This window comes from Parasteatoda tepidariorum, chromosome 10 (assembly GCF_982258835.1).
Source record: "Parasteatoda tepidariorum strain Cologne lab strain chromosome 10, Ptep-v5.0, whole genome shotgun sequence".
Lineage (NCBI taxonomy): Eukaryota > Metazoa > Arthropoda > Arachnida > Araneae > Theridiidae > Parasteatoda > Parasteatoda tepidariorum.
Window position 1 is genome coordinate 47,981,686 of NC_141764.1, and position 22,578 is coordinate 48,004,263.

A 22,578-nucleotide genomic window follows, 5' to 3' on the forward strand; every position below is an offset into this window, starting at 1 on the left:
CAATAACTACCTTTTTATGTAGTTTAACTCTGATCGTAAAAAAACAATAATAAATATGTATTAAAAAATAAAAAACTTTTCGTTAATGAAAATAATTAGGGTTTAAACTTGTTTCAAACTTTCTTAAAAATTGTTTTTAAATTTTTGTAATAATTTATTATTTATGCTTGCTTTGTTCTTAAATATTATTTTTAAAGAAAATAAAAATAGAATAATTTTAAAGGTTAAATTATAAAGAGAAAGAAAACTGTTTTTTAGTGGAATAATTGAAGATAGTTAAAAAGAAGCCATACAAATCTGAAGAAAGAAAAACATTGTATAAAAATTGTCCATCCTATTGGTTTTGAAAAACATTTATTGAAGCCGGAAAAAATGCGATTTGATTGCCATCGATCTGTTTTCTCTTACAATTTTCTCATCTTTTAACCAAAGAATAGAATTGTTCCTCCTACGGCACAAAAGTTTCTCTAAAATGAAAACAAAAATTGAAATAGAAATGCCTATTCCGTAAACAATAAAAGCTCCAGTCAAGCTCTCCAGTGTTAAAGCTCTTTTAGTTGAACTCATAGTCTTTGTACAAATATCGTAATATAATGTAGATGTTATAAAACTTCTGAATGGAAGTCCACCTTCGACAAACCAAAGAATACTATAAAAAAACAGAAGAGAAATTATATTATTATTCCCTGCAGTATAAAAATATGCATCGGTTAAAATATCACGGTAAAGAAAAAAGAATACTTAATTGTAATTATTGTAAATGTGTGTGTCGGTCTTTATGTGTTCACTATATCTAATGTATATAATTCTCTTACGTGGCTCCCAAATTTTGGCTATATTTCCTTTCCGCCGGTGGCAACGTTTGCTTTGTTTTGTTTACGTTACTATTTGTATTACACGGCGAATCGACCAATGATTGCAGCTAAAAATGTCACATGCCAAATCAAGCTGAGTTGGTTCAAAATATAGCGCTTTTAAAAACGGAAACTGAAATAACCAGAGAGCATCAGCTGCGGCAATCTCATACTATTAAGCTAGGCAGAAGTGAGTAGTCTTTGTCGATAGATCTCTATTTTAGTATTTTGTCGAAAGCGCTTTTTTCACGGATTTATATATTACGAATTTATTTGACGATTTTTGATTTATATCACGAATTATACTATAGCGCATTTTTAATAGGTTTAACGAATTACATGTCATTTATTTGATTTCAAATTTATTTTAATGACTTAGTATTTACTAAAAATATGTAATTTTTATTAAAAAAAAAAGTTTTTATATAGATTTGAATGATTGTTTTGAATTCTTAGAATTTTGTGCATTTACAATGTATCTAAGTTAGTAGCGAGCGAAGCGAGCTTGATTTGCGAAGCAAACCATATAAGATTGCGTAGCAATTCTTGGGGGTTGGCGATCGTTAGCGAGCAGGGGGCGCAGCCCACTAGTAACTACATAACCGTTTAAGCAGGATTCTGAATTTCGAAAAAAATTCAGAATCCTGCTCCATTTTCAAACCATTGGTGAAGATGGCAGTTTTATTCTCCGAATCAAAAAGTCGCCCAAAAATTTCCCTTAATTCATTCGTGAGGGTTGATAGCAAAATAAAGTTTTTTTCATAGGTTTTTAATTAAATATTGTATCATTAAACAGAAAACGATTCGTTTTTTTTTCTTCAATTTTTTACCCGAAATCAGTAATATTTAAAATCTCTAAAATAAAATAAAATGAACTGTTGTTTTTAATTGTCTCAGTTTATGCTGCCTATCAGTTTTGTGCATGGTTGCGTACAGTTAACGCAGATTTATTTATTATTTATGATTTTTTTAATCCGTCCATTAGCTAGTTAGATTAAATTTACTTCTTTTTAATAAGGGTCGACTATAGCTCGTTCACCAGGAGTTGGCACTTGGCTCCGCCTTCATCACGTGGTATGCGACGATACTATTTCGCTATTTTTGGGAGAAGGTTGTGAGCAATCCTGGACAATCTTGCTATTTGGCGATCGTTTAGCAAAAATATTTATTTCGCAAGCTTTATGTACATTTTTTTAACAATAAATATTTCATAAATTTGATGATATTTTGCACCATTTCTTATGATATTTCTTTCTTTTGAGTGAATACTTTGTCCTTTATGAGTCATTTCGCTGGGAGTACAGCAGTTTTTAAATTTAAACTATATTTAATTAGCTAGTGTAACAAAATGTACAATAGTAGATGATAAAGCAAAGTAAGTGACTGAAAAATAATTCACTTTTCGTGTTTGGCGCAAATTAAGGGTTGTCTCAATTTCAACAACGGAGATGTTTCTCTTCTAACTCCCGCGCTGAAATGAACTCTGCGTCCCAGGAGGTGGAGCCAAGTCTCAACTTCTGGTGAACGAACTATAGTTGTATGAGCGAATAAGCATTGTTAAATGGGTGACTATTCTAGCTAAATGAGTAAATAAGCATTGTGGTGCTTTTCAAATCAGAGGCACATACCACGTTGTTCCACCTCTTTATTGCATGTTACAAAAACAAATATTCTTAAACTTTCGTAACACTTAAAAACTTCACAAAATTCAGTTGTGTTATTAATCTTTGTGTTATTTAAATGTTGCTAATATCCTTGTAGCCAAAATCATTTTAAATAAAATATTTAATTATACATTCACTGTCTATCACTTTAAATACTTAACAAAAACTCCGGAAAAAGCGAGTGAAATTGGCAGTTTTAATGATATTTATTACATCATTCAGACTTAAATCAGAAATAAATGGAAATAACTTAAGAATTGAAATAGGATTGGCTTAAAAGGAGGCATTGACGAACTTTTCCGATGATTTTATGGTTTATATTCGGATATTAGGAAATATTGACTTATAATAATTGACTTATAAATATTTAAGGAATAAAGTGAGATCAATAATATTTACTTGTTACTGTTTTTAAATCATTTGCAATTGAAATTTTTTTAAATTTTTTGTCAGAATTGTTTTCGTTATCCATCAGCTTAGAAGTCCTTCTCAAATAGTCATGCGATATAAGGAAAATATTCATCCGTTTTGCTATAATTTTTCAAAATGAATTGTTAAACTGGAAAACTGATTGTTACACAGCACACTCTTTGATTAAAAAAAATAACTTATTTATTTTCATCACATTTATTCTTAAGGGGATTCGGTAAAGTAGTGCTAAAACTGACCTTTTTCGATATACCTTATCTAAGAAACTACTCATGATCGTCGTTTTGAAATTTTTTGAGAATACAGTGTTTCAGCGTCATCAGGAATACTTTTTGAGTTATGAAAGATTTTTGTTCAAAAAGGATGAAAGTTAAAAAATTAAAATTTCTCAGTTCATAATTTTTTTTCTAAAAAGAATTCCTCCAAAGATATGTATTAACAGTTATAACAGCGTAAACATGTATATGTAAATATTCTACAGAAAAAACACTGAAGCAATATCTTCAATTTAAAAACTCCTATCAAACTTACTTTTCATCAAACTTGTTTTTGACATCATCTGGAAAGTCCTTGTTAAATGCTAGCGCGATGTAAGCTGATCCAAAATCAATAGGGGTAGCACGAATTAGGCATTTTCCAGTTTGTTTAAAACGTTCACCAATGATGTTTCTCATTAATACGTTCTCTTCGATGAAAACAACTTTGCCTTCTTCTATGGAGTCTATCCAAGCAGGAAGTTTTGAAAAATCTGCTACGTGAGGGACAAGATGACCAACCATTCTGTGTGCTATTGATTTGTACATTTTGTTATATTTACTCTAAGAGAGAAAATGAAACAATCAATTAGAAGTAGAAAATAGAAAATAAATAGACGGAAAAGCAGCTAGAGCATTAAATCATATTATATTGACGAATATTTCAAACTACCTTATTATTATACCAGCCAAATTTTACTCTTTCCGCTGTAATGAAGCCAGTCTGGCAACACTAATTCAACAAGTATTATAAACTACCAGGAATGTAAAACTTATTGCTTTTAAACGTTTAGCAACCACTATTCTTTAAAAGCAAGGAAAGAGCTAAAGTATGCTGGTTTTCGCAGCATGCCTACCCTGACAAAAATTTTAAATCGAAACTTACTGTTTCGCAAAGGGTTAATCGTTCCAAAGATGAATTTCCCAAGTGGTAGTAAAAGAAAATTAAAAATAATTAAAGTAAGTAAGTAAGTAATAACATTTTATTCATTTGCCAGGTCTTAAGCATATTATCGCTTGTGTGGTAGCCATAAAAAAAATCAAGCCGTTTGCTTGTGAAATAATAAAACAATGAAAAAATTCAATATGACAAATTGACGTTTTTACATAACACTATAAATATTGATTGTAGACTTAAATTAAAAATTAAAGATAAAACATGATTTGATGTGTACAAAAAATTGGATTTTTGAAAAATAAAAGACATAATTGATGAATATAGATAAATCCTACCTTTATACATGATAAAATAACATATTTGGAGAAAATGCAGTAAATATATTTTATCAGAGAAATATTGCTCATTAAATACAATAGAATTTACAAAAGAATTTAACAGACATAAGTTGATAAATATATATGCATAAATTGGCTATATTATCAGAAAATTAATCATAATGTAATTTAATTTAACTTAAGTAAAAGTCTACTGTGAAAAGTTCAGTGAATTTAACTTGAGAGTCTTGAAAATAAAAATAGAACTCACTGGGATTGAGATGTTTCCCCGATGATCCCCCGCAGAAGGCGGAGCACTTCTTCATTTTTGAGCAATTCCTGTAATTCTTTGATTAATGACACTAATCGGTGATATTATCGCTTGAAAAACTTTAATTAACATATGTAATTGATTTATTTGCAAGTAGTTGGTAACCAAAATTATTTTAAATTATATTTAAAAATCCAATGATTATAAAGAAATTTACAGACTCCTTTAATTGTAAAAATGAAAAGGAGAATCAATAGTGGTATGTAGCTATGCACATTCTTGAGATCGATACAATATATTCTTTATACACATGACTTCGCAATCAATCACACTAGATTACAATTGTCTTACTCCACTGTATGTTCATGACACAGAATAATAGTCTAGTTAAAAATCTAACATCGCCATTGTTCTTCTCTTATCACCCTTCTCTTGTAAAATACAAGAGAAGATCTATGTGATAGAAGAGTAGTGTCTGGACTGAAGTTTCAAGTAAACGGACTGACTATTTTAAGTAAATCACTATTATTTAGAATACGAACTACCGAGAAAAAAACACTTGCCTACAAAACCAGCTAGTCTTATTTAATGAAACGATATCAATGGTTAATAAAGCTAAGCACCTTGAACTTAGCTATTTACCTTAGAACTAATTAAAAGAATTCAACTGGAATGACCATAATCAAAGTGTAACTAGTAAAGCACTAGTAATAAACTTCAGGTACTGCTCTTCCAATCCAACATGTAGGTAAAAATCAAAAGATTACTGTGCTTGACTCTAATTTGCCCCATCTTAACAATGTGCCTCGCTTGTATGGAAAATTTATAACTCAAACTCAACCTAAAAAACTAATAGTCTGCCAAAATAAATATTAATTATGAAAAATTACCAAACAAGATGGTTTGTCAGAAATGATACTATACATAGGAAACTCAACATTTATAAAATAGGCCAACACATAGCTATATTCAATGCAAAAATCAAAATCTACGAAAAAGCCACCACCTGTTCATCAGCTAATTTCAATAAAATCGTTTCCTCGAATAAGGCCAACAGCAACATGCTTCTACAAATTGAGCTTGACAGGCAGAAAATATATAAATAAACAAGGTGTCAAGAACTAACTGGTATAAAGCTTAGAACCAAATATTTTTATTGCAACTTGCAGCAAAATCATTTTAATATATTATAATATTATAGTCTTCTTAGTTCACTGAAGAAAAATAGCTTTTCAGCAAGATTTTGCTCCACCACGCAGGAAAGGGGGGCAATGCGCGTTTTTCAGAACTTTTTATAACATAAGAATCGTCTTATTCACTTTAATCCAATAGATTGTTCCACTTCTACCTCGGAGGCAAGAGTAAGATTTTGAAATCCTTAAAAATTCTACGAGCAAGGAACGAGACAAAATAGGATGCAAAGATATGGGACAAAATATCTTTGGGTGAGCTGAGGCAAAATTTTGTCTCATGCTTACTACTGTGTTCTAAAGCTGAAGAGGATCACTTTGTAAATTTATAAATATGTTACTAGTAGCAATGCTTTCCTATTTTTGGATGCCTTTAGTTTTTTAATAAGCATTTAAAATTTGCATATTGTACGTCAAAGTTAAACTTGTCAATTAAAAACCTTCGTTAGCTTGAAAAATTAATATAAAAAACCTCGATGGCTGTTTCGAGCACACAAAAAGTTGCTTTCTGTCAAGATTCACACGTGATTGATGAAAGCAAAACATATTTTAAAAAAGAAACAACAAAACGTCATGAATACAAAAATGGGAAAAAATGAAGGTGAAAATCAAAATAAGAAGGGAAAAAAGCGCTATCCGTGGGAATAACGGTAACTGACAGTATCACAAACGGGTTGGTCGCTATGGCCTCCGGCCCCGCGCCAACCAACCAAAATCACCATAGTGATATTTTTCCTTCACTTGTTGCTGAGGGTGGCAACGAGTGACTGAGAGGGGGCCATGTGTTTTAAAATGTAACCCAGTAGTGCGTGTTTTAAAGGGAGATTAAAAAAACTATCTCCTACAATTGTATGATGTATAAATTTTGTTTTAACATTTTTAATAAAGCCTTATAACTGAAGCTATTAAAAAGTGTTATAATGGCGCACCAACTAGAGGCCCGGATCCCCGATAATCCGATTTTGTGTGTGATAGCGTCACCCGAAAGATCGTTCTTCAACGGTCTTTTCTTTTTATTTTGTTTCTTCTTCCGCTCGCTGCAGCTGTGCGTGTGTGTTTTTTGTTTTGTTCGTGTTGTTGACATTGAATAACTGTGATTCTTTTTTTTTCTTTCGCCTGTGGGGAGAGAAAAATGTTTCTTCGGTGGTTTGAAATAATAACTTTTACAGCTCTTTCAATGATTTAACATAAATATTTTGATTTGTTTTATTGCTCTCAATTTATAAGAATGCTTAATCAGTAATTGTGATGTTATTTAAGTGTTTTAAGTAATATATTTTAAAATAATTTTGGTTACTTGCATTACCTATATATGTTTATTAGAAATGTTTTATAACTGGTTAATAATTTAAAAAGTGCTCATGTATTTCATTTATGTGATTAAGGTATATTTACTAAAATAATTCTGATTAAATTTTGTATTGTAAAAGTTTGTCAAGTATGCTATACAAGTTACCTCTCTAAGATCATTTTACCATAACAATTACAGTATTATTTTAATTCTCTAAGATGTGCCCTTGTGCAAAAATCGCCCCAGTGTTTACATTAAGTGTTACTAATCTAAAGTATGCCCATGTGCAAGAATCGCCCCAGTGTTTACATTAAGTGTTATTAATCTAAAGTGTGCCCTTGTGCAAGAATCGTCCCAGTGTTTACATACAAAGTGTGCCCTTGTGCAAGAATCGCCCCTGTGTTCACATTTATAATCTGTGCTCTGAAAATAAAAACGTTTTCTTTTGTTTATTGAAAGATGACGTTCTTTGGAAAAGCTCGTAAGGAGGATTTAATTCTCCTTGCTAGTGAGTTGGGTGAAGATGTCACCCCTGATTTTAAAATTATTGATTTGAAGAAAGTTATTACCTCTAGTGATAATTATGAAGAGGAGTTTGTAAAAGAAATGCTTAACACGATCATTTCCCAAAGACAGGATGCTGCTGAGGAGAAGAAGAGAGCTGCTGAGTTAGAAAAGGCCAGCATCGAGAGCAACGAAAGAATCAAGACAGAGCAAATGAAATTGGAACTGGAAAAGATTAGACTCGAGATAGAGGCAAGACAGTGTGGACCCTCCACCAATACTGATGGTTTCCGAAGAAAACCTGTGATTGATTTGTTGTCCTTAATGCCCCGATTTGATCCAAATAATAACGACATAAACCTGTATTTAGTGCTATTTGAGCGCCAAGCTCAACTCAGTGAAGTCCCTAAAGAATTTTGGGCATCCAATCTTATTGGACTGCTGCCCTATGATGTTGCGCAGCTAATTGCAAGAGAGAGTGACGAGGTTGCTGGCGATTATGATCGAGTAAAACTACTACTTCTGAAAAGGTTTAAATTGACGGCGGAAAAGTTTCGTCAGCTGTTTGTGAAACATAATAGAACTAACTCATCGTCTTGGCAAGATTTTGCTTATGAACTTAGGAACTTTTTCCAAGGTTGGGTTAGTGGTTTGGAAATAACCACTTTTAGTCAATTAGGAGAATTGATCATATCTGACCAAATTAAACGTAAAGTGCCGGCAGATGTAAAAGATCATTTTATTGATGAGTGGTGCCAGTTGAACACAGTAGAAGGGCTTGTCAAACGGCTTGACGACTATGAAGCTGTAAGACTGAGAGGGGGCCATGTGTTTTAAAATGTAACCCAGTAGTGCGTGTTTTAAAGGGAGATTAAAAAAACTATCTCCTACAATTGTATGATGTATAAATTTTGTTTTAACATTTTTAATAAAGCCTTATAACTGAAGCTATTAAAAAGTGTTATAACAGTGAAAAATCAGGCAGGATCCATTTCCTAGTGGCATGGAGTGGAATTCATGTTTCTCTAATTTACTTTCACCTTTATTTCTTCTTCCATTTTTTCTTCGGCAACGTCACTTTTCTTTTTTCAAATCTGTTTTGTTTTCATCACTCTCATGTTGATAGGTCTTAAAAATGAGCGCCTGTTCTGAGTGCTCGAAACATGTCGACTTTTTTCATTCTAATTTTTGAAACGAATAAAGTTTTTACACTGATAATAAGAATACTTTTCCGCTTCAGTTTCTTAAGATAATTAATTTTCATATGTTCTAATTATTTCCTGTCACCCTGCATGTTGTTAACTTTCCTAAGGTAAAGATTTACCTGATTATCCTTAAAAAAAAATTAATAATACTATGTGAACTTACAGTAAAACAAGCTTCTGTCCAAAAACCTTTAAAGGCCTTCACTTCCATTGATTGATCTTTCATCAGTTCTTCTAAAGTACTTATTCTGGGTATTACTTTATCGGTAGTGAAAGTTGATATTATAATTCCTTTGTAAGTACTCATTAGTATAAGAACCATTTGTAAAAACCATGCAGTTTCCAAAATGCGAAAACTTGTTAAGGATTCGACGTATCGTAAATACCATCTGGTTTTCTTTCCAAGATCTAGGCAACAATGAAAAAAACTGATAAGGAAACAAAATATTTCAATTTTTTTTAGAAATATTAAATATTTACTTAGAGTGCTATTTGTTTTTTTCGTGGCAAGTTCGGGACTGTCCCAATCTGTTAAAAATCAAAAAGTGGTAGCTAAGTTTTCTCAAAGTTATTGAAAAACGTTTCAATTTAACTTCCACTTGAATATTGCATAATATTCCAAAGGTTTTTTTAAATTTCCAATGATCTTTAATAGAAATTTTTTTGAAGGATACAAATAACCTAAAATACTTATATTTTTCCCAATTTTGGTGGACAACCCAATAATGCTCTTATGAAGTAAAATTAAAAAAATTTATGCTAAAAATACTGAAATTTTTTGAAAATATTTACAGTTTATATGAAATGAAAAGAAAACTCTTAAGACACATAAAAATTTTTTTAATGATACTTCAATTACCTTAAAATAGTCCAGCCGGAAAAAATGGTTTATATATAAAAAACACATCTATAAATAAAGTGGTAGAACTTATTTGATTGTACCAAGTAGCAATTTATTTAATTTACATACCACTTTAGATTTAAAGAAATCACTGTGTTCTGACTTCAGATCCAATAAAAAATATTTGTAATATATTATGAGAAAAAAAACTATCTTTCAGCTAAATACATTTTAATAATGAAGCCAATAGTAACAAGGAGGTTATGGCTTAACAATTTCGTTATTAGTAGCATGATGATGGCAATGAGACCAGCATTGCGTACCGACCACCTTTGATTCAAAAAACAAGCTATTCCTAAAGATTTAATGCTGGATGGGGTTTAATCAGCTGCACAGTGGACCAGCATCCAAAGTTTCGTGGCCAAAATTTGTATTTCGATAAAATTTTGTTTCAAAATTTGGGGGATTTTATTTAGGAGTTTTTATGAGCAGGTAAATTGAATTCACAGTTGAAATTTTGAAATACACTAAAAATACCCAAGAAAACAATATGGCGGCTGAAATATGGCGAGTAAAAACTAAAAAAAAATAATATAGTACGCTTAAATAACTAAATATAGCAATGAAAATATAATAATTTTCGCAATTTTATAATAAAAATGAAAAGCAAATTATATTTCCGAAGTAATATTACAAAATAACGCGAAAATATGAAGAAAAAAAAACATAATTTTTGTTCTTCGATATATTTAGTCCACCTTCGCAATACGGGCAAAATTGGGCAGATTTTTTCGAAAGAAAACATCAAAGAAGACAACAAAAAAAAATTTAACTAATTACCTCGGGGAATTACTAAGTTTCGAAAGTCATTCAAACATTGTAAAATGTCATATGACAAGATATAAACTATAAGTTTGTCAAGAGTATTAACTAATCCAACAAATTGAAAAATTGTACTATAATTTCAGACTAATTACTCTGATTAAAATGTAACAGTAAGGTGAAATTCCCATATATATTTCTGAAATAAAAATTTAAAAGTTGCATTAAAAAAAAGTTTTTTAACATATTTTTCATTTCATTGTACTCTTATCGGTCCAAAAAGTAAATTATAATGTTTGGAATGATTATGAATACTTAATTTGGGCTATATTAAAACTGCCTACACATATTTTAATTGAAAATTTAATTTTTGACGTTTGGCCAAAGATCATGGTCTTCTGGCCCACAGTGAGCTGGCGGGAATAACATCTCACATCTTCACTAATGACAGTTCGTTGCTTTAACCCTCTCGACGCGTATCTTTTGATTTCTATGGCAACGTAGAAATTTGCGCAACCCGTGAGTTCTGTACTGATGCATTTCCCCCCGTTATTTAACTGTGCAACCCTCTCTTCCAGATCTAGGTTAAAAGCACTTCTATGGTTAAAGGATGTCGTTAGTTGTTCACATTTCTGAGAAATATACAAACATGTTTTACAGCATTTTGCGTGCTCTTTGTTGCTTAAAAATTGAGACTGGTAAAAAAAAAAAATTGCAACGAAATACGAATTTTGTCCAAAGATTGTGAATTTGGACTTTGCCTCGAGCTTTGTTTCGATGTTTATCATACTCCATTTTTAATAATTGTTTTGTATTTTCATTAGCATTGTTTCACCTTTGCATTGCGCGAAAAAAACATAGATTAATTTTCAAAATCATGCTTACGTATGATTATTCGTCAATATCAATTTGCCGACGATCTTTTTTAGTGATCTAACTCTATATTTAAAACGAAATTGAAAAAAGACTCGTACGTATTTCTTCTCTCCATATTTTAACTTTAAAATATATGTAAATTTATGATATGTCACAAAAATATGTGACAAATATATGTGAACTTATTGAATTATTGAAGTTGCATTGAATCTGATAATTAGATTTAAATACAACTTTCTAAAAACTGTTCCCGATATGAATACTTTAAAGAGATACATATCTAGGTTGCTATCTATCTGGAAAAATAAAAAATATCTAATCGTAAAATGTTGGTGAAGGCGTAAACCGTAAATTAAAAAGCTTCATTAAAATATGTAAGGTAATATCATACTTTAACTTAATAATATAATGAAGTAACAACACATTTAGGTGTAAATCTTTAAGTGTGTATCATAATCAAAAAAAAAAGAAAGGGATGGTATATAACTATTACTACTAAATGGTTGGTTGAATAATGGATAAACAAATAGTTACAAGTTAATACCGTTTTAACTTTTATTGATTTTATGCTAATGATTGATTTTATGCTGATGATTATCTTTACTTATTAATGACTCTATCAAGCGATTTTCCTGTTCAATGAGAATGTATAGAAAGGTAAAACGGCAATTATCATTTTATAATACGTAGAGATGTAATAAAGTTAAATAATAATGCTAATTGATTTCATCGAAAATTTTGCTCATAAATAGATTAAATGAAAGTAATTTTCATAATGGTATGCTATAATTTTTATTTAATGATTGAAGTTCAATTAAAAGACAAAAGCGAGAGAAAAGAATTAAATAAAAGAGAGTTAGGAAAGAAAATAAAGAAAATTAAGAAAAACTGAGCTTAAGCTGCGAGTGCTTAGAACTCATAAAAATCGAATTCTGAAAATCAAAAGATAACAAGGAAAAAATATATTTCGAAAAAGAAAGAAGAAAAATTATTAAAAATAGAAATTTTTTCAAAAAATATTTTAGAAGAAAAACAGGAAAAGAAAATAACGATAAGATATATAGTCGTCAGTTAAGTCAGTATATATATATATATATATATATATATATATATATATATATATATATATATATATATATATATATATATATATATATATATATATATATATATATATATGTACACCCAAGAGCCCTTACATTATGACTACCCTGCTAATAACATGTAGGACCACCTTTAGCCCTCAAAACTACTAGCACCCGCCGTGGCATTGATTCCACAAGGTGATGATAGGTAGTTTGAGGTATCTGGTACCAAGCGCTCACCAACTGGTCCTGCAATTACCTCACATTGCGAGGGGGTAGAGTGGCAGCATGAATTTGGTTTTCCAAGTAGGACCACAAATGCTCTATTGGATTAAGGTCAGGTGAATTTGGGGGCCAAGACATGACTTGAAAGTCACTGCAATGTTCCTCGAACCAATCCATGACGATTCGACCCTTATGACATGGTGCATTATCCTGTTGGTAAACACCATCCCCCGCAGGAAAAACTGTTGCCATGAATGGGTGAACCCGGTCTGCAACTATGTAGCTTACAGACGTCAGGGATTGTTCTATGAGGATTAGGGGTCCTAATGTGCCCCATGAAAACATTGTTCCTGGGCGAGAAACCATGAAAACCTGGGCGAGCCCATTGTTATAGATGGAGGGTGGTCATAATGTGCCACCTACCATGCTTTTTGCTAAAGAACAAAACTGCACATCATATGAGCTTTTTTGACTCATTCATACATTTACATATAGCAATGGAAAAAATAACTTCAAATCAAATTTACAAAATAAAAATCATTGAAGCATAAATTTAGCTACCACTACAGAAATATTTCACCAAAAGCGTAGAAATTTGGCATTCCTGTATGAAGCATAAATGCATTTATTACTGCATAGACTAAAATCAGTAAAATGTGCTTACTTTGGCCAAGGAGAGAGGCAGTTAACAGTTCTGCATATGTAGCTAGTACTTTTAACCAGGACATGTTCGAAATTGTTTGTCTCAAGAAGAATATGATGCTTGCAGTAGAAGCTACGCAAACTAATGCTACAATAAGCAGTAACCATACCTTCCAAAAACGATAAAAGTCAATTATAATTGTGCCTGAATACTAACATAGGGAGAACAATTTTTTTTATTTACTTCAAAAGATCTTAGATACTTTTGTTTCGCTGATCTAAAATCTGCAACCGGTTTCTTTCTCCAAATTACAATTTTTTATTATTGTCATTTTTAGTCGATTTTTGGTCGAATTAAAAACGTTATATTTAACAAAGGGGTCGGATAAATGTTGTGACAAACTATTGGGGGAGTTAGAGCACATCATCAATATTTAAATTGCATAGCAACCCACGTCCAAAAATATCGTCTTACACCTCTGAGGGCGCTTCTCGATTTTTTGTGCGCTTCTGAACATTTCAAAACAGAGAAGCGGCCTTAGCCGCCTACGATGACATTTCCGGGCAAGCAGTTTTAATACTGATGATACGTTTTAACTTTCCTAGAAATTTGTCGCAAGATTTATGCGACCACCTGCAATATGAAACGTTTTGAAAATTTTACATTTTGACATTAAGTAGACTAAAAATACCTTTCTTTTAAAACAAAAATCTATAGTTTTAAGAACAAAACTAGTTTTAGATTTGAAATCGTCATACCCGAATTAGGCAAGATCAAGTATTTGTATAAATGTGACGAAAAATTTAAGCCAAAGTGTAATTTAAATTTTTTTGGGTAGCCATAAATATACAATAATTTATATAACTAGAAACATATAAAGCAAATGATTTTTAGAAGCTTTAAGGTAACTATGGTAATTTAAAAAAACAACTCATTTTTACAAGAATTTTAACACAATTTTATTGATTCCAGTCAATATTTCACAACCAAAAATTTACGTTTCATGACATTTAATGTTATGTAACTTATAATTGATTGATCTTTCCAAACTTCATTCAAATTAACCGAACACTTAAATATCTGGTTATGTAACATTTGGTAATATTTGCCTTGTTATGTAAGTAATATTTATCGTAATTAGAAAAGTAGTCAAAAGAGATAAGTGTAGGGTAGAAAATGTAAAACTATTGTTTTTATTGGTTAATTCCATTAGTACTTTTGATATTTCGTTATCTATTTATTAATTCTACCGTTGTTATCGATTCAAAATACTGCCGTTTGAATCAATGAAGAGAGACTTATTATCGAAGTTTATGAATTAGAAGCAGTAGTCACGCAGTGGAAAAAATATTTTGAAAGAAAAGTACTAAAGAGGGGGAAAAATACTAAAACGGTGTTTTTGTTTGTTTGTTTTTATGCGATAAAAAAAGAGTTATCTTAAAAGGTTCACTAAAGCTGGGTGTTACGGCGACGTAAAATTCGAAATTTTTTAACACCAAAATACTTTTCCAAATTTTCGTTGAATTTCCAGATTTTTAGCTTATTTTTTTATTGATAAATTGAATCACTGATTTATTTCCCTTGTTTATTTGTTCGTGATTTATTGATTCACTACAGATTTTGCAATTAACTCAATTGTTAACCCAATTCGCGTATTCATTGATTCTTTAAACGGCTAATTTATTTATCAGTTGACTCTTTTATTACTTTAATTATTAAATTATTTATAGATTTTCGCATATTGATTGATTTATTTGCTCGAGCATTATTTCACTGATTCGCTTATTGAAGTGATATACAGATTGCTTTTGCGGATTCATTAATTTTCTGATTCTTTAATTCTTGAGACATTGAGCAACTCTTTTATTGATTCGATGATTCACCCTAGCCTTAAAATGATTTTTTGAATTATTAGCTTCGTTGACTTCAATGCTTATTCAATGATCAGCTGATTTATTGTTTCGCAGTTCACTAAATTTTTCATTTATTAATTCGATAGTTCATTGTTTCGCAGATTCACTAATTTTCTCATTTATTGATTTTATGGATCGTCAATTCGTTCGAACACCGATCAATTACGCGTTTTGTAAAAATGAGTCCTAAGTGAAAATTGCAATTTTTATTTGTGTGTTTTCAAACCTCCGCAAATCACTGGAAAGCACTCAAAATTGCGGCTGCTCGCGGATAGCTTGCATTTTAATGCATCATAATGGATTTTAGCTGTTAAAGCTAACATATGTTGAATTACTAGAGGTTTAGTCAATATACTAACAATTCGAAATTACCGAATTCGGTCCATTGTCTCGTAGTTTCACTATATTTCTCCTTTATTGATTCGATTGTTCATTGTTTCGACACGTTTACCAAATTTCTCGTTTATTAATTCGATAGTTCATTGTTTCGCAGTGTCTTTAATTTTGTCATTTATTGATTCAATAGTTCATTGTTTCACAACATCACTAATTTTCTCTTTTTTTTATTCTATAGTTCATCAATTCGGTTACTCGTTTTTACACGCTATAAACACGTTTTGTAAAAATATGTTCCAAGTGAAAATTTCAATTTTTATTTGCGTCTTTTCAAAACTCCGCAATAACTGAAAAGAACTCAAAATTGCGACTACTCGAGGATAGCTTGCATTTGCACCACAATAGCTGTCAGCTGTTAAAGTTAACATATGTTTAATTAGTAGAAGTTTAGCCAATATACTCGCATTTCCAAAATGCCATATTTGATTTAATGGTACTAGTGTAGATCACTCTGTGTTCTAGTCAAGATTATGACCTACACAAAAGAACAAAATTTTTAATGAGAAGATGTTATTTTAAATAAACAATGGTTATTATATGTATGAAGTTTTATATTATATAGATTATACTATTGCGAAAAAAATTTTCATTAAATAATTTAATATAGTAAATTTACATTAAGTACAGAATTGAAAAATTTTACCTCCCTTGTAATTATTTGAAATACTAGAAATGAATTAGAACTGGTTGAGATAACTCCTGACGCTATAGCTAACTGAGAAAAGCCTAAAGGTTTGGCGTATTTCATGGCTATATAAGTTTCCTCATCAATGAAATACGGACCGGATAAATCTGTTTTCTGAAACAAACACATAAATTCAGTTCATGAGATTTTATACTTTTATTTTAAGTTAATGAATTAATAGTGTACTTATTCTTTTAATTAATTAATTTATAAATTTAGAGCTATTTCTGCTTCCGGAAGGAAAAAAAGCTCTTAATAAAATCATTAAATATCTCACTTATTTTAAGGAAAACTAAGGAAGACTACCAAGACTTATTAAATGTTATAACACAAAAGTCACCAAAGTGACCGATGTCGACCCTTAGTGATCGATATGGTATAATCATAGATGCTTTTGGTGACTAGTAAAAATGTAAACTTAACAACTTTTTCTTGCACTACTTTTTCAGATTACTATTGAAAATGAAAGGGAAGAATGTTTTTGCTTTAAACATGAATAATTTGCAATATGAGTAACGTTGTAGTTACGGTTGTTGCTGTCGACGGCCATTGAGGAAGAAAGGGTGCGATTGTTCGTGTTTTCCAGTGGCGCTATCTATGGCCAAGAATTCTACTTCTACTACACCCATGCGTCACTCCCGTTTATAGGACGAACCCATTCATACATCCATTCATTCATCCGCATATCGTAATTTTAACCTGAACCAGAGAGCGATCAGTACCCCCAGAGGGCATTGATTTGTTATGGGAACATGGAGGACTTTGTGATCCGACAGATTTAACGTGCACAAGTCACTATTTACTACACGGGGAGTCTTCGGCAGGCTGGAATCGAACTCCCGTTATCACAAACGTAAATCAAGCACCCTGCCAACCAGGCTATCCCGGCCTGTAGTTACGGTTCAGTATAATATAAAAATAGATGCCTATATAAAAATTTATATAGTTAAAAACCTGAAAGATATAGATTCCTACAACATTTAAAGTGGTATTGCAATAACAATTAAGGTATAAATTGATTGCTCCTTTTTATAATCGCTTAAGAAACTTCGCAGCACGACTAGAACGTTAGAAATAGAGTCCATCTCGGTACACTGCCGTGAAACGGCTTTAACTGATTTGTGGATAATGGGAAATATATGAAGGTGGAATTTATTGGAAGGGAGAAGGGGTGCCAGGCACAGCATGCTTATCAGAGCTGCCAACTACTACGCAATTTGCAAAATATTTCATAGCCTGGTAGATGATCAAAATCTAAAGCCTTCAGAATTTTGGTTAATTTTCCCAGCATTTTAAATGACACACCATGAAATAACTGTAAGAAAATATCGTTTAATATGAACTTTTGAATCATTCGCATGATTCAAAATAACTTTAAATCAGGTTTTAATTAGCATTAAAACGTAAAATTAAGCTACCGATATAAGAAATTTGCTTAAAAGGCATAGAAAGTTAACAGCTCTAAATTATTAAGCCCTTTTATATTTATTCAAATTGTTTAGAAGTCGAGGTGGTTAAAATTATTGTCAAGTTTATCAAATCATAAGCGAAATGATTGAGCACAACATTTGCTAACCACTTTAAATAGTGAAAAGAATAATACCACTGTAAAGACTGAACACCATTGAATAGGAAGAAATATCACTCTAAAAGTGTTGGCTAATAAAATTGAAACTTTTATTAAAAGAAATTGAAATTTGCAACTTCGTAACAGCGCATTTTTTTTTTCCTGTTTAATATAGAAAGTATATGCAAAGAATGTTTTTGTTTCAAATATGAATAACTTAAAATGAGATGAATATGATGAATAAAATGAATTGAGTTTCCACCAGTCAGCCAGGTGGCCGAGCGGTCAGCGTGCCTGAGTGAGAAGTCAATGGTCGCGGGTTCGAATCCCGCTCAGGGCATGAATGTTTCTCTCCGGTTGTTGTTCTCTGTTGTGCGAATGTGGCCCACACTTTAAACGGGTGTTTGTGGCTGTGTGGTGTGGGTAATGTTGCTCGCCTCCGTGATTTAGGTTCATAGGTGCCCAGTGGGTAACGTTAACTGAGCAACACTTCCGGCATCTTCCGAGCTGAAGTACGAAAGTTCAGTGCCTGCCGTTATGAGAAAAAAAAAAGTTTCTACCACATTTTGAATTTTTAGTCGCCTGTGACCTCCCTGAAAATGAGATTTACAGGGTTATTCGTAATTCCCTCCGGGGTTTCGAAGCGTTGTAGTAAAAAAACGAAGACGAATATGGCAAAAAAGAACATATGAAATTATTCCGAAAGTATTCAAGTTTTAATTTAAGCAGTAGCCAGTAGATGGCAGTAACATGTACCACTGAAGCCAGTTGTAATAAACATAAGGTTGCAGAAAACAGAGGGAATTAGGAATAACCATGTATTATTTACTTTAAATAAAATTTGTATGAAATAATATGAGGTCTTTTATTAGTCATTCTATAGAAGGCCTAGACTATGCGTGTAATATTAATCACTTCGTACTTCGCTGGTTGATATTAGACATTTTTACATTGCTTGGGTATTCAATAGAATGACGGATTTCATACATTAATTGCAGCATGTAGAGTTTGTACAATTGGCACGTTACTTAAAAGGAGTTATATTAAAGAATCAAATGAACGTGATTGTAGTCGAATCTGTAGAAATAATTATGGCTTACATTAGCAATAGTGTCACCAATCATTCCTGTCCAATGTTCCCCATCTGGAGTTTTACCACCAAATGATCGATCCGGTTGAAGAATAGCTTCATAGCTAAAAACAAACAAAAAACAAGCAAACAAATAATAAAAAGAAACAAATAACAAAGCTTTTCTAGAAAAATATAATGGCTTAATGACAGTAAAGGGAAAAGACTGAGTTTTTATTCTCTAATGACTGAAAATACTCTTGACATTGCATTGAGAGATGCCAATTGCACCACTTTTGGCAAAATATTTTATAGATTGACATAGAATTAAAAACTAAAACATACATAAATTTGCTTAATTTCGCCAATGCTTTGAAATTATTCAACACCCGACTCGCACAGATTACAATGCTGTTGTAAAATATCCTCAGTGGTAAACGGATAATGGGTTAGAGTCCCCTTGCCGTCAGGCTAACCATAGGGATTTTCATAGTTTTCATTTCCATGTAATGCATATGCGGGTTAGTTCCATCAAAAAGTCCTCCACAAAGGTAAATTTCTCCTAGCACTTGATCCAAGAGTTTCCTTGTCTTCTGGATTGGATCCTAAATCACAAGGCTACGGAATTGAATATTGCTAGTCGTAAACTCAAAAACTGGTAAGGCTATTTCAACGACGGAGAAGAAACGAACTACTTTGAGGTTCAAAAATTAATTCAAACTAAGTGGCATATTATCTGAATGATTGAATATCTCATTTGTAGGGGTGGCCAACATTGACTTTAATAAGCTTTACTAATCCTAGAAACAATATAAATTTTTCTACAAAGTAGTAGTGTAAGTAATAAGTAGTAGTAAGTAAAAATGGGACTTACTTAAAATTCATTATCCTCTTCATCGCTTCATATAATTCAGCTGTAAGGCCCCGAAATTTCGTTTCATTTCCAATAGTCTCAATTATGACGTAAGGGTTCCACTAAGTAAATAATAAATTTCGTTATTTACTGCAACGGTTTTTATCATGCCTTAATTCGCATTGTTAGGAAAAATTGAGTTAAAAATAAGCTGGTTAAATTCTGATCATTTCAAAAATCGATGTGAAACTTTTCAGCAATGCTCTTGTTCTTCCGGGTAAAAATAATAATAATGAATGCTATTAGATATTGTTTCAAATATTTCTGTTTTTAAAAGAAAATTATGCCTCCATCTAAAATAACAAAGTAATTTTGTCTAAAAACTCTAAAATCTAAGAAAAAAAATAAAGAAAGAAAAAAAAAGGAAAAGAAAAAAGATACAAGTATTGGTATCCAAAAGATACGAGTACTTTTCATTGGGTCATACTCTCTTTACAAGTATTCACGGTGTTTTTGAGGTTTATTTGAGGTTGTTTCGGAATTTCAAGGTTGATATAAAGTTTATTTGAAGTTGACCTTAAAAACAACCTTAAAAGATCAACCTCTCAAGGTGTAAGAAGCTGTTTTATTCATAATTGAGGTTGTTGAGAGCAACCAGCTTAGAGAGGTTATTTTTGAGGTGCACAGGCTATTTTTTCGACAATTCAAAAAGTGTTAGTTTTTCCCTTCACTTTTTTGAGCAATTAACTAAGATGTTAAAGCTGGTTAATATATATTTCTTAGAGTATAAATAATGAATGTAAACTGCACCTATAAACTGTTATGAGAGGAGGGGGGCATAAAAGGAGCTGTTGCACTTAACAAAACGTCTATTTATAATTACAACAACAGCTTAAATTATTTAAATTAAGCTTATTACAATTATTTTACAATACATAACTTTGATAAAAATTGGGCAAAAATAGAATTATACTGAAAAGAATCATTTTAGAACCAGATTTATGAATAAATTAAATATTACGTAAGAGAATTAAATAAATCAAAATTTAATTCAATGACTAAAAGAAAATAAATGCTTATTTTCATTACCGCCATATATCTTATTCGATATTTCCTCATTTTTGCAAAAGTTTTCTTCCAGTTTATCTGCTCCTGCTTAGTCAAGAAGTAGAATTGAATAGAATTTGGAAGAATAAATGTCGAAGGCTTTAGTTAGAATTAGTTGAAGAGAACACGTTCATTCATCGTTTGTGAACCACAAAGAGGTTCATCATAATGAAATAATAGCCACTCGTGAAGAAGATGCAAATTGACACAAAGACCTGGGGACAAAAGAATCGATGAAGAATGAAACAATGAATATAAATTTTGCGAAAATCAATTCCAACAACTGGTAAAAGTCTTTTAATCATCTTAACTGTCAGTTATAAATACTTAACTTCAACTTTCACTTCGTGAAAAAGAACAACTAAGGAGTAATAGGATGATTTCACAAATGTCTGCGAAACTTTCACTGGCAAACAGTTATTTTCACATAGCAAAAACAAAATCTTGCATGATTATTTGAGCACGCAAGGTCAATTAAAAAAGGTTTTTCAACTCAAAGATATTAAATAAATGGTTTACGAATAATGTACAAAATTTGGCTTTAAACAAAACTAAAGAGATTTTATTTTCAATAATTGTATGGTTTCCAACTAACAATATTTTACCAGAACGAGGACACGCATATGTTTAAAATGGATGTCGAACGTAGATTATGCTAAGCATCGATCAAATTTCTTCTTTAATTTTGTCAAATTTTCCATCTATATTCAGGGACCTGAACATTTTCAAAAGAATTAACATACATTATTTTTTGAAACATAATTTTTTGACTATTATAAATATACTTTAATGGTTTCATAATTACTAGGCAAACGACAGCTGATTTCAAAAAACTGATATCAACAAAATTTATTTTCGAAAAACATGTTTTTGAAATATCTAGTTTACCATACAAAGCTGCCAAATATATAAAAATCTCAATTTAAAATTTTCTGTCGCTTTTACGTTGTTTTTCCAATTGCTCAGCAGTAACTACAAAGTTTAAATTTGATATGAAGGCCATGTTTGTCCATGAACTAAACTAGGGCTTTTTTAAGTACTTTGTTGTGAATTTTTACTCACTTTTTTTTTCTTTCTAATAAGACTTAGAAAATTTAAATTACGAAAAAATATAGAGAAATGTACAAGGAATTTGATGGAATTAAAAAAACGTAAAATTAAGTTATTAGTTAGAAACTCGAAAAAAAAAACTATGTTTGCTGATTAACTTTCTGCTGAAAAAAAATTTTTTTTTTCCAATGGCAGGCACTGAACATTATTCTTTGCCTATACTATGCCAGAATTGTTGCTCATTTCGCGTTACCCAGTGGGCACCTGTGAACCAAAGTCACGGAGGCGAGCAACATTGCCCACGCCACACTGCCACAAACCCGTTTATAGGGTGGGCCACATTTACACATCATACACACACACACAACAGAGGACAGCACAGAGAGAGAGAGAGAAACATCCATGCCCAGAGCGGGATTCGAACCCGCAGCCTATGGCTTCGCAGTCAGGCACGCTAACCGCTCGGCCACCTGGCCGGCCTTTCTGCTGAAATGCAACTATAAAAATGAAATTGGACGTACTGTAAGGACAATTCTCAATAAAAAATTTAACTAGAGTATTTTTTTGAA

General features: G+C 31.4%; 1 protein-coding gene across 1 annotated transcript; it reads right to left on the reverse strand.

The window, feature by feature from the left end:
• Positions 1 to 266: 266 nt before the first annotated feature.
• Positions 267 to 21,564, reverse strand: LOC107451415 (glutamate receptor U1). Its single transcript, XM_043043389.3, has 8 exons — positions 20,942 to 21,564; positions 19,874 to 19,974; positions 19,031 to 19,124; positions 16,322 to 16,477; positions 13,391 to 13,538; positions 9,041 to 9,285; positions 3,479 to 3,765; positions 267 to 649 (listed from the first exon to the last, which is right to left on the reverse strand). The coding sequence occupies exons 1-8, from the start codon at positions 20,969 to 20,971 to the stop codon at positions 355 to 357; spliced, it is 1,356 nt and encodes a 451-aa protein (XP_042899323.2). The 5' UTR covers positions 20,972 to 21,564; the 3' UTR covers positions 267 to 354.
• Between the last annotated feature and the right edge of the window lie 1,014 nt (positions 21,565 to 22,578).